This window comes from Vulpes vulpes, chromosome 7 (assembly GCF_048418805.1).
Source record: "Vulpes vulpes isolate BD-2025 chromosome 7, VulVul3, whole genome shotgun sequence".
In the NCBI taxonomy this organism is placed as follows: domain Eukaryota; kingdom Metazoa; phylum Chordata; class Mammalia; order Carnivora; family Canidae; genus Vulpes; species Vulpes vulpes.
Genome location: NC_132786.1, coordinates 112,835,882 through 112,847,945, shown reverse-complemented (window position 1 = coordinate 112,847,945; position 12,064 = coordinate 112,835,882). Strand labels below are relative to the sequence as shown.

The following is a 12,064-nucleotide window of genomic DNA, read 5'->3' as shown; positions in this document are numbered from 1 at the left end:
TTTTACCAGTGAAGAAACTAAACCTGAGGAAGGTAAAATGACATACTCAAGATCACACACTTAGTAAATGGTAGAGCATTAATGTAAAACCAGATCTGATGACTCCTAGTGTTTCCACAATATCACCGTGACTCATATCGGATTAGTGTCCCTATTGTATATAGTTTTTCACGGAGAGAAAACAGCAGTTGAGAAGGGAGATAGTTTTTAGCACAGGACTATTGAAGTGTCTCGTGATTGATGGTCAGATTTCCAAACTGCTTAACAGTAAACAGATTCATAAATAAACCAAAAGCAGATCATTCACCAGAATGAGATTTTTCAGAAAGTTTGTTCAATCATCGAAGATAATGCTGAAAGTTTTGTAGAGAGATTTTTTATTTTCTGGATTAGTGGCTCAAATGTTACACTGTGCTATTTGACTATTCTTTTTTATTATAACAACGTTATTAGGATATCATTCACGTGCCATACAATTCACCTATCTGACGTATACAGTTCAGTGATTTTCAATGTATTTAGAGTTATTAATCCATTACCACTATCAAATTTGAGAACGTTTCATCACCTCCAAAAAGAAACCTTATAATCATTAGAGTATTTATTCACCATTTCCCATCAATCCCTGAGACCTAGGCAACTACTAGTTTATTTTCTCTATATTAATTTTATGTCTCTTCTGGACATTTCATATAAATGGAATCATATAATATGTGATTCTTTATGGGGTGCCTGGGTGGTTAAGTGGGTTAAATGTCTGCCTTCAGCTCAGGACCCTGGGATTGAGCCTCACATAAAGCTCCCTACTCAGCAGAAAGTCTTTGTTTCCCTCTGCCCCTCCCCCACTCATTTTCTTTCTCTCTTGTTCTCTCAAATAAATAAAATTGTTTTTTAAAAATATATGATTCTTTGTAACTACCTCCTTTTGTCTAGCATGTTTCCAAGATTGATCCATGTCATAGCATGTATCAGTACTTTTTATTGTTGAATAATATTCCATATTTATGTGTATATTACACTTTGTTTATCTAGTTATCAATTGATAGTTGGGTTGTTTCCACTTTCTGGCTATTATAAATAATGTTGCTATGAACATTTGTTTACAAATTTTGTATGGACGTATGTTTTTAATTATTTTGGGTAGTAGCAGATCATATGGCAATTGGTCATATCGGAACTCTAAGCTTATTAGTCTTTTGAGGAAGACTGTTGTCCAAAATGACTGCACCATTTTACATTCCTCTCAGCAGTGTGCGAGGGTTCTGATTTCTTCACATCCTCATCAATTCTTGTTTTGTTTTTGTATCTGTTCTGATAGCCATTCTAGTGAATGTGAAGTAGTATATCCTTGTGGTCTGGATTCGTGTTTCCCTGGGGACTAATGATATTGAACATCTTTTCATGTGCTTATCAGTCACTTGTATATATTCTTTAGAGAACTGTTTATTCAGATCTTTTGCTTATTTTCTAATTGGGTTATTTTGTGTTTTGATTACAGAGTTGTAGGAGGTTTTTTTTTTTAAGATTTATTTATTTATTTAGAGTGTGTGCAAGCAGGGGGAGGTTTCAAGGGGGAGAGAGAATCTCAAGCAGACTCTGTGCTGAGTAGGCTCTATCTTAGGACCCTGATATCATGACCTTTGCTGAAATCAAGAGTTGAATGCTTAACCGATTGAGCCACTCAGGCACCCAAGTTGTGGGAGTTCTTTATATATTCTAGTCATGAGTCCTTATCAGATAAGAAATTTGCAAGCATTTTCTCCCATTCTGTACTTTGTTGAAAAGAATTTGATTACTCGTGTGTGTATGTGTGGAATATCTAACTTATTTATTTTTATTTCAATTCCAGTGTAGTTAACATGTAGTATTGTATTAGTTTCAGATATACAATAATAGTAATTCAAGGGGCACCTGGGTAGTTCAGTGGTCGAGCATCTGCCTTTGGCTCAGGTTGTGATCCTGGGGTCCTGGGATTGAGTTCTGCATCAGGCTTCCTGCATGGAGCCTACTTCTCCCTCTGCCTATGTCTCTGCCTCTCTCTCTGTGTTTCTCATGAATAAATAAATGAAGTCTTAAAATATATATATATATAGTGATTCAGCAATTCTGTATATTTCTTAGTGCTCATCAAGGTAAGTGTGCCCTTAATCCCCTTCACCTCTTTTATCCATTCCCCATCCACCTGCCCTCCAGTAACCCATTAATTGTTCTCTATAGTTAAGAGTCTGTTTTTTGATTTGTCTTTTTTATTTTTCCTATGTTCATTTGTTTCTTAAATTCCACATATGAGTGAAATCATATAGTATTTGTCTTCCTTAATTGGCTTATTTTGCTTAGCATTATACTTGGTAGATCCATCCATGTTGTGGCAAATGGCAAGATTTCATTGTTTTTTTATGGCTGAATAATATTCCTATGTATACACATAGGTGTATATGTATACACCCTACATCTTTATCCATTCATATATCAGTGGACACTTAGGCTGCTAATTTGGCTGTTGTAAAAACTGCAATAAACATAAGGATGTGAGAATGCAAGCTGGTATAGCAATTCTGGGAAACAGTATGAAGGTTCCTAAAAAAGTTGAAAATAGAGCTGCCCTGTGATCCAGCAGTTGTACTACTGGGTATTTACCCCAAAGATACAAATGTAGTGACCCAAAGGGGCACCTAAACCCCAATGTTTATAGCAGCAATGTCCACAGTAGCCAAACAGAAAGAGCTCAGATCTCCATCGACTGAGGAATGGATAAAGATGTGGTATATATGTACAAGGGAATAGTACTCAGCCATTAGAAAAATTAAATTTTTCCATTTGTAATAACATGGCTGGAACTAGAGGATATTATGCTAAGCAAAACAAGTCAATCAGAGAAAGACAGTTATCATATGCTCTCACTCATGTGGAATTTAAGAAAAAACAGAGAAGTACAAGGGGGAGAGAAGGAAAAATAAAACAAGATGAACTCCGAGAGGGTGATAAGCCATAAGAGACTCTTTAATCATAGGAAACAAACTGAGGGTCGCTGGAGGGGAAGGAGATGGGAGGATGGGGTAACAGGGTGAAGAACACCTGTTAAAGAGGGCATATGATGTAATGAGCACTGGGTATTATATAAGACTGATGAATCACTGACCTCTACCTCTGAAACCAGCAATATATTATATGCTAATTAATTGAATTTAAATAAAAAAATTTAAAAAACCCATAAGGGTGTATATATCTTTTCAAATAAGTGTTTTTGTATTTCTTGGGTAAATACCCTGTAGAGTGATTGCTGAATCATAGGGTAGTTCTATTTTTAATTTTGGGGGGAACCCCATACTGTTTTCTACAGTGACTGTACACAGTTTGCATTCCTACCAGCAGTACACAAGGGTTCCTTTTTCTCCACATCCTTGTCAACATTGTTACTTGTGTTACTTAGCCATTCTGACAAATGTGAGGTGACATCTCACTCTGCTTTTGATTTGCCTTTCCCTGAAGATGAGTGATGTTGAGTATCTTTCCATGTGTCTGTTGGCCATCTATATGTTTTCTTTGGAGAAACGTCTGTTTGTGTCTTCTGCCCACTTTTTTAAAAAAGATTTTATTTATTTATTTGAGAGAGAGAAAGTGTGGGGCTGGGAGGGGAAGAAGCCTAGGGAAAGGGACAAGCAGACTCTGCTCTGAGCATGGAGCCTGACAAGAAGCCCAGTGCCATGATCCTAAAACCATGACTTGAGCTGAAACCAAGAGTCAGACACTCTACCTACTGGCCATCCAGCCACTCCACTTCTGCCCATTTTATTTTATTTATTTTATGTTTTTAAAGATTTTATTTATTTATTTTAGAGGCGCAGAGCATGAGCAAGGGGGAGAGGCAGAGGGAGAGGGAGAAGCTGGTTCCCTGCTGAGCAGGGAACCCAGTAGGGGCTCAGTCCTAGGACCCTGAGATCATGACCTAGCTGAAGGCAGTTGCTTAACCAACTGAGCCACTCAAGTGCCCCTACTTGACTCATTTTAATTAGTGTTGAGTTGTATAACAACTTTATATATTTTGGATACTAACCTTTTATTACATATGTCATTTGCAGATCTCTCAGTAGGTTGTCTTTTTTGTTTTGTTGGTTTCTTTGCTGTGCAGAAGCTTTCTATTTTGATGTAGTCACAATCGTTTATTTCTGCTTTTATTTCTCTGGTCTCAGGAGACACGTCTAAAAAGATGTTGCTGTGGCTGATATCAGAGACATCACTGCCTGTGCTTTCTTCTAGGATTTTTATAGTTTCAGGTCTCATATTTAAGCCCTTAATCGATTTTGAGTTTATTTTTGTGAATGGTGTAAGAAAGTGGTCTAGTTTCATTCTTTTGCATATAGCTATCCAGTTTTCTCAACACCATTTTTTGAAGAGACTTTTTCCCACTGCATATTTTTCAGCCCCTTTGTCAAAGATTAATTGACCATATAATTGTGGGTTTATTTCTCAGGTTTCTGTTCCATTGATCTATGTGTCTATTTTGTGGCAGTACCATACTATTTTGATTACTACAGCTTTGTAATATCACTTGAAGTTTTGAATTGTGATACCTCTAGGTTTCTTTTCTTTTTCTGATTGCTTTTGCTATCTGGGATCTTATGTTGTTCCATACAAATTTTAGGAGTGTTTGTTCTAGTTATGTGCAAAATACTGTTGGTACTTTGATAGGGATTGCATTATATCTGTAAATTTTTGGGGGGTGGTAAAGACAAAGTGGGGTGGGGGACAGAGAATCTCAAGAAGACTGGACCCTGAGATCATGACCTGAGCCAAAATTAAGGGTGGAGACTTAGTTTTCATTTGCCTTCCAGGCTCTCCCAGAACTGAGCCTGCTGGTAAGTTCCAGGCTTGAAGTCCTACTGGTTGTAAAAACTCATGAAAATCATCCCCTCTAGTTTTCAGAGCCAAGTGCTATGGGGACCCATCTTCCCCACGTGGGCTACCCAGTGTGAGGGTCTACTTTTCTCCCTACTCTGCCCTCACAGTTCCCTCGAGCAGTTGGCCCCCCGAATCTGTTTTGCTTCCTACTGCACTTCTGCCCTTCCTACCCTCTTCAATATGGCCTCTTCTCTACTTTTAGTTTCCAGTCTTCTGGTTGTTTTCTGGGTTATTTCCAGTGATTTGAGTGTTACCTAGTTGTATTTGTGACACAAGGTGAGTTTAGGTTCTTGTTACACTGCCATCTTCCCTATTATACTCTTATTTTCATAGAGGAGAATAAGTGCCTCAGGGTCATGAGGTGGCAGTGGCAGAAGGTTGTGTTCTGTTTTATGTAATATAAATGACATCGAGATCAGGGGAGAGATAGAACTGTTTCCTTCATGCTGAACAATTACTCATTTTGTATTTACTTCCTCTTTGCACTAGGTTTGAGATCTCTGAAAATTTGTTCTGTAAGAAATACACAGTTTTAGAATATCCTCTTAAAAAGAGGAAGGATTCAGAAATAATTGATATGAGCAGAGATATTATATTGATTCATAATTTAGCAAAAATATATGGTTTTTGGCCCAACTTTTAAAAGGCAAAAAGTATGTTTGGTGGCCTATTTCAGTCCATTTTGAGCAAGAAATATTATACTACCTAATACTGTTTTTGTGGAACTCGAGAGTAGTTCCTATCATATCATTTTCTAACATGGTGATGGAAGAGTTAGCCAAGTAATAAAATGGATGCAAAGGAAAGGTACAAAGTCAAATTCCTACAGATTAGGAGACTGAGACCTGGACAAATGGATATGTATATATTAAGATGTTTTGGTTCTAGAAGTTTTAAAACTGATCAGTAAAACTATGTAATGTCTGAGTGTTTACTGTGTATATTTGCTATTCTTATAGTTGGAAGGAAGCAGAGAATATTATTTGATGTCTAGGGCTAGATCTCCACATGGCTGAGGGAAGTGGCTGCTTGCTCCATGAGTAGGCCTCAAGAATGCCTCAACCTCTTCCTACCAGCAGTCTGCTCTGCCTAAAACTCTACTATAGAAAAATATTTGTTTGAATTTTTAGGGGCTTTCTCCCCCAATGCATTCTTTTTTTAAATACAAATACTCCAGAGTAAGGATATTAACGAATGACTGACTAACTGGAAAATGGGAGAAAGGTGTGGAGCCTGCTTAAGATTCTCTGTCCCTCTCCCTCTGCCCCTCCCCAACCCCACCCACCCCACCTTAAAAAAAAAATAAAGAAGAGAATAAAATCCCATAATTCTATCACCCAAGGATAATCACTATTCATGCTTAGTGTTTTCCTTGCCCCGTGCCTAACAGTGTTCATAATTGAGGTTAGTATACTTTTAAGCATCTGCATTTTCTCATGTCCTTAAAAACTGTCAGCATTTCTTTTGTGTCAGTATAACTTTCGCTGTATATATTTAATAAAATGGGTATACAGTAAGTCTTTTAGTTGTTCCTACTGGGATTTAAAAAGTCATAGTTTTGTTAGCAGTCTGCTTTCAGGGGCTTCTTGCAGTGAGCCATGCAGTGGAGATGCTGATTAGGATAGGCCTGCACCGGCATCCTAGGTCAAGGACAGAGGACCACGGCTAGACTAGGCCTCCACCAGCGTCCTAGGTCAAGGATGGAGGACCACAGCTGAGCCAGTTATATAGGAATTGTTCTTTTCTTTCTCCCAGCTGTCATTTTACTGAAGGGAAGGAGGGGCCCAGAAAACTTGGGAGAGCTGAGAAAGAAATCACTATTCTACCTTTCTTTCTCAAGTCAAGTTTCTTTAGTCCTTGGGCTGGTCATGCCCTAGAAGAGGGGAAAGAGCTTTTTTTTTTTTTTAAGTTTTTTTTTTTTTTTAAGACTTTATTTATGTATTCATGAGAATACACAAAGAGGAAAGAGAGAGAAGCAGAGACACAGGCAGAGGGAGAAGCAGGCTCCATGCAGGGAGCCTGATGTGGGACTCGATCCCGGGTCTCCAGGATCACACCCTGGGCTGCAGGCAGCACTAAATCGCTGAGCCACTGGGGCTGCCAGGGAAAAAGCTTTAAATTAGATATGATTGACATTTTAAAATGGATTAAATTGGCTTAAAGTGGACTTTTTTTTGAATACTTGAAAATTATTGGAAAACTAAAGAAACTGGTTGACATATTCAGAGATAGGAAGGAGATATTCTGGATGGCAAATTGAAAGCAATGATTAGAGAAAAATTGTTTTAATTCCTCACCAAGTAATACCGGGAAATGTTTTTTGATTAATTTTAATGATAATAATGGAGAAGAGAGAATTGACATGAAATTCATTGCCTCTAAAAGTAGTTAGCCATTTGGATGATGTATGTGAAAGCTTGTATAGGTATGGATTCTCTGAACTCTGGGAGAATGGATGAGCTTTTCCCTTCTTTTTTTCTTTAAAAAAAAGAAAAAGAAAAAAAACTTTTGGTTGGGGAATGAGGAGATTTGGGTCAAAGGGTACAAACTTTGAGTTATAAGTTGAGTAAGTCCTGGGGATCTAATGTACACCATGATGATTATAGTTAATAATACTGTATTATATACTTGAAATTTGCTAAGATCTTAGATGTTTTCACCATACACAAAAAATGGTAACTACATGAAGTGATAGATGTGTCAGTTAACTTGATTATGGTAACCATTTCACAGCATATACATATATTAAAGCATTACATTGTACGCCTTTAAAAAAATACATCACATGGTACAACCTAAATACATATTTTTGTCAACCATACCTCAGTAAAACTGGAAAAGAATTACTTTTTCCTCTTGATCATAACACTAATACATGCATATTGTAAAGAATTTTAAAAGTTCTGAAAAGTACAGATATAAACATCAATGCAGTCCACCTCTCCCCCCCAAACCAGAGCAGCAGCCTTTGCGTATATTCTTGCAGGCTTCCTTGTGCCTTTTAAAATTACTTACTGCCTTTTCCCTTTTTCAAAGCTGATACCATACTCCTAAGATTTTTATGGCCTGCAGTTAAGAGGCTGCATAGAAAAGCAAAAATTGTGGGATCCCTGGGTGGTGCATCGGTTTAGCGCCTGCCTTTGGCCCAGGGTGCGATCCTGGAGACCCGGGATCGAATCCCACATTGGGCTCCCGGTGCAATTTTGCTTCTCCCTCTGCCTGTGTCTCTGCCTCTCTCTCTCTCTCTCTCTCTGTGACTATCATACATAAATAAATTAATTAATTAATTTAAAAAAGAGCAAAAATTGTGACATAAAAATATTCACTGATGAGGTGACCATCATTTTTTTTTTTTAGAGAGGCAAACCAAGAACCAGAAACAGATTTTTTTTTTTTTAAGATTTTATTGATTTATTCATGAGAGACACAGAGAGGCAGAGACACAGGCAGAGGGAGAAGCAATCTCCATGCAGGAAGGGTCTCCAGGATCACGCTCTGGGCTGAAGGCGGTGCTAAACCTTCAGCCACCTGAGCCACCCAATCAACATTTCTGATTTCTCTTGTAAAGCTTTTATTTATCACCCACTTAACCACGGTTTCTGTCTCTCTGCTTGGGGCTATTATAATGCAGATGAATCAGGAAATTATTTCTTAAGGTCAACAAAGGATACTGGAGACCTGTGTGCTCAGGACCAATCTGTCTAGGTTGGACCAGTTGAAAAACTGATGAAGAAAGAAATCAATAGAGATGACAAAAGGATAGGCACTTTGTTTTATTTTATTTTTTAATATTTTATTTATTTGGGAGAACAGGGCAGGGAGAGGCAAAAGGATGGGGAGAGGCAGGCTTCTCACTGAGCAGGGAGCCTGATTTGGGGCTCGATCCCAGGACCTCAGGATCATGACCTGAGCTGATGCTTAGCCAACTGAGCCACCCAGCACCCTAAGGTTAGGCACTTTTAAAGAAGAATATTGGCCATGACATCATATTAATATAACCTTTGGGGAACATCAGTATATCTTCTGGGTAGTGTTGTCATTATGATGCCATGTAAGTAAGATGAAATGAAGGATGTGATGTTACTCATTCTTTGGTGGATCCAGTAATTAGTACATGGGTATGAAATTTGCCTAAATGTTGTTAAACTGCCAAAGTATGTTTTCTCTTAAATTTATAGGGTACTAAAAAAAATTTATAGGGTACGTTTTCAGTAAAATTTCCTATGAGATTTCTTTTCCCATTATGAATATGAGTGAATACTTACTATGAATATGAATACATAATAGCCTTCTACTAGTACCATTTATTGGTGATAATAGGGAACACCTATATTTAGGTTTTTCTTAATTCTCTAAACTGTATCTGCTCTAATAAATCCAGTAGTTCCCCTTATCCATGATTTCACCTTCTGCGGTTTCAGTTACCCAAGATGAACCTCAGTCTGGAACCAGATGATCCTCTTTCTGACATGTTGTCAGAAGATCGGTGGTAGCCTAATGCTGCTGCTTGTGTCATTCACCTCCCTTATCACATAGATGTTTTATTATCACAAGAAGAGTGAGTATAGTTCAATAAGATATTTTGAGAGAGAGACCACATTCACATAACTTTTATTACAGTATAATGTTATAATTGTTCTACTTTATTGTTAACCTCTTACTCTGCTTAATTTATAAATTAAACTTTATCATAGGTGTGTATAGATAGGAAAAACAGTGTGCATAGGATTTGGTACTCTGCAGCTTCAGGTATCCAATGAGGTTTTAGAACATCTCCCCTGCAGATAAGGGGGGACTACCATAGTAGATAACCACATTTTTTTCTAGTGAGTAAGCATATGCTAGAAAAGCTAATATTATCTGAAATTAAGTACATACTTAAAAACATGTAACTATAGGTAATAATAAAAAAATGCCTTTAACTTTTTTTTTTTTTAAGATTTTATTTATTTGGGAGAGAGCACAAGCTAGAGGAGCAGCTAGAGCAGGGACAGGGGAAGAAGCAGGGAGCCCAGTGTGAGGCTCAATGCAGGGCTTGATGTGGGGCTTGATCCCAGGACCAGAGATCATGACCTGCCTGAGCTGAGCGAGCCACCCAGGCACCCCTGGCTTTTTTTGGCTCTAAGTATCAGTCCAGTAGAAGGTACCACTTCTGTCTTTCCTGGAATTAATAACAGATTTCTCACATTATTTTCACTCTATTTTATATATTGATGACTAGTCATCATTAGACTGGTGTTTGCAAAAAATCTTTGCTAATCTATAGAAATGGATTTTTAATTACATGCTTTTTTCTTTTAATTATCATAGTTGTCATTTTAAAAAGTAGTCTGTAGGGTAGTTGTGCTGTAATTCCATTCTCTGAGAGTTTTCTTTTTACCATGCACATGAATCACCTGGAGAATAAAGTGCATGTGCCTGGTTCAGTAGGCATGATGGGGCAAAATTACGCATTTGAAAACAGCTCACATGTCAAGCCAATTCTGCCAGCCTTTGCACCACATTTTGAACTATAGAGCTTTTCATACCAGTTTTGGGAACAAAAGCCAGTCAAAGCCTATTGAAGCCATTTCTTGTTATGATAACTTTATGACACATGCCTAGTTTATTAGTAATACATATTTTTGCATTGAGGATATATATATTGAATTAAAACTTGCAGTGTGAGTTTTCTGTAGTATTTGTGCTGGGCATACTCTCTACAGTGGTGTGGCATTTCGAAAGAATGAACATATAATGATGACGATGATAATGTAATAACTGACAGGTACTGACTACTTATTAGGCTCCAGGCACTGTGCTTTATAAAGATTGGCCAAATTTTCTGAACAAAACCGTGAAGTAGACATTATTATTTTTACCCCATTTAAAAATGAGGAGGCTTAGTAACAAGTTAAATGATTTGCCCACATCACTCAGCCAGAGGGTAGACAGAGCCAGCATGTCAACACAAGTCCATCCGACTGTAGAGCTTGTAATTTTAATCTCTTTACTAGTCAAACAATAGTCTGGAAACTAGATTTCATACTGGATTTTCTCACTTCTCTCACAATTCCTATAAGATATATTTAAATTTTCTAGCTTCTTTCCCCAAAGACTTTTTAAAGATCACTAGTCTTCCTTATGTTTTTCTTTCTTGTGTCTTTCCCAAGATACTAGTGATTCACGGCCAGCATTTTTTAGTCTTCCTTTTTGAGTATTAGTTAAGATCTCAACTTTCATATTCTTTTGATGTGAAAATTTATGAAGAATGAGAATTAGGTAGTACTCTGCTCTGAATGAAAGATGAAAGTGTTTTTAGTAATGTTGAGACTGTTTTTCTTTGAAAGACTAACCCTGGAAATGTTCAGATTTTATAAGATTGTCATAGAAGAATGGTTGATTCTATTGTGTGTGCTTAAAAATTGGGTTAATTTCTTTATCTACGTCGCAATTATAATTTAACGATTAGTCTGAAGACATACTTTCCACTCTGAGTTTTCCTGCCAAACCACCAAATGGTCTTTGAGAAGCCAAGGAGCCCCCTCTGCCTTGCCTTCTCAGCCTGTCAGATGTTGACGCTGCATGCTGTACCTTTATCCCTCAGCATGTGAAGGAGAAATGAACACAGGGAAAGAGGATTTGTAAGCACAGAGGTGTCTGTATAAATTTATGTTAATGAGTGAAAGCTGTTTAGAATTAGATGTGGTACTTCTCTTGCAATTTCATTTGGAAATCAATTATCAAAAAACAGGTCATGGTCAATAAGAAGATAACTTATTACTCATCTCAGAGTAATGAGAGGCTATTTATTTTCATTATCCCTGTTTGTTTTTTTACAGTCCATCAATATTATGGAACTGACTTTACAGAAATATGGAAGTTATGAAAAATTTGAGCAGGCCACAGGTGGCAGCCTGCTATCTAAAACTCGTATCTGGAGTCATGTTCGGAAGTACATGATGAAAGAAGGCTGTCTGGGTGAGGTATGAATCGGGAGTGACACAAGATGGTATTGGCATTTTAACTGTTCATTAAATTAGTCACCCATTAAATCAAATTGTTATGTTCAGTTTGTGTTCTTCTTTACTTACCACTGTTTCTGTATAGCTTGTGTGGGATTATGGGAATTATTTTATGAAAATTAATAATGAAGCAATTTGCCTCAGTGGCTGCCTTTTATAAG

At 37.4% G+C, this 12,064-nt stretch overlaps 1 protein-coding gene across 3 annotated transcripts in view; it reads left to right on the top strand.

Annotated features, from left to right (window-relative positions):
- Positions 1-12,064, top strand: part of MATCAP2 (microtubule associated tyrosine carboxypeptidase 2) — a 62,879-nt gene that overhangs the window by 33,293 nt on the left and 17,522 nt on the right. For all 3 annotated transcript variants that reach the window (XM_072764736.1, XM_072764735.1, XM_072764734.1), the window contains one exon: positions 11,721-11,864. In XM_072764736.1, the coding sequence (XP_072620837.1) occupies positions 11,721-11,864 (144 nt within the window). The remainder of the gene's footprint in view (positions 1-11,720; positions 11,865-12,064) is intronic.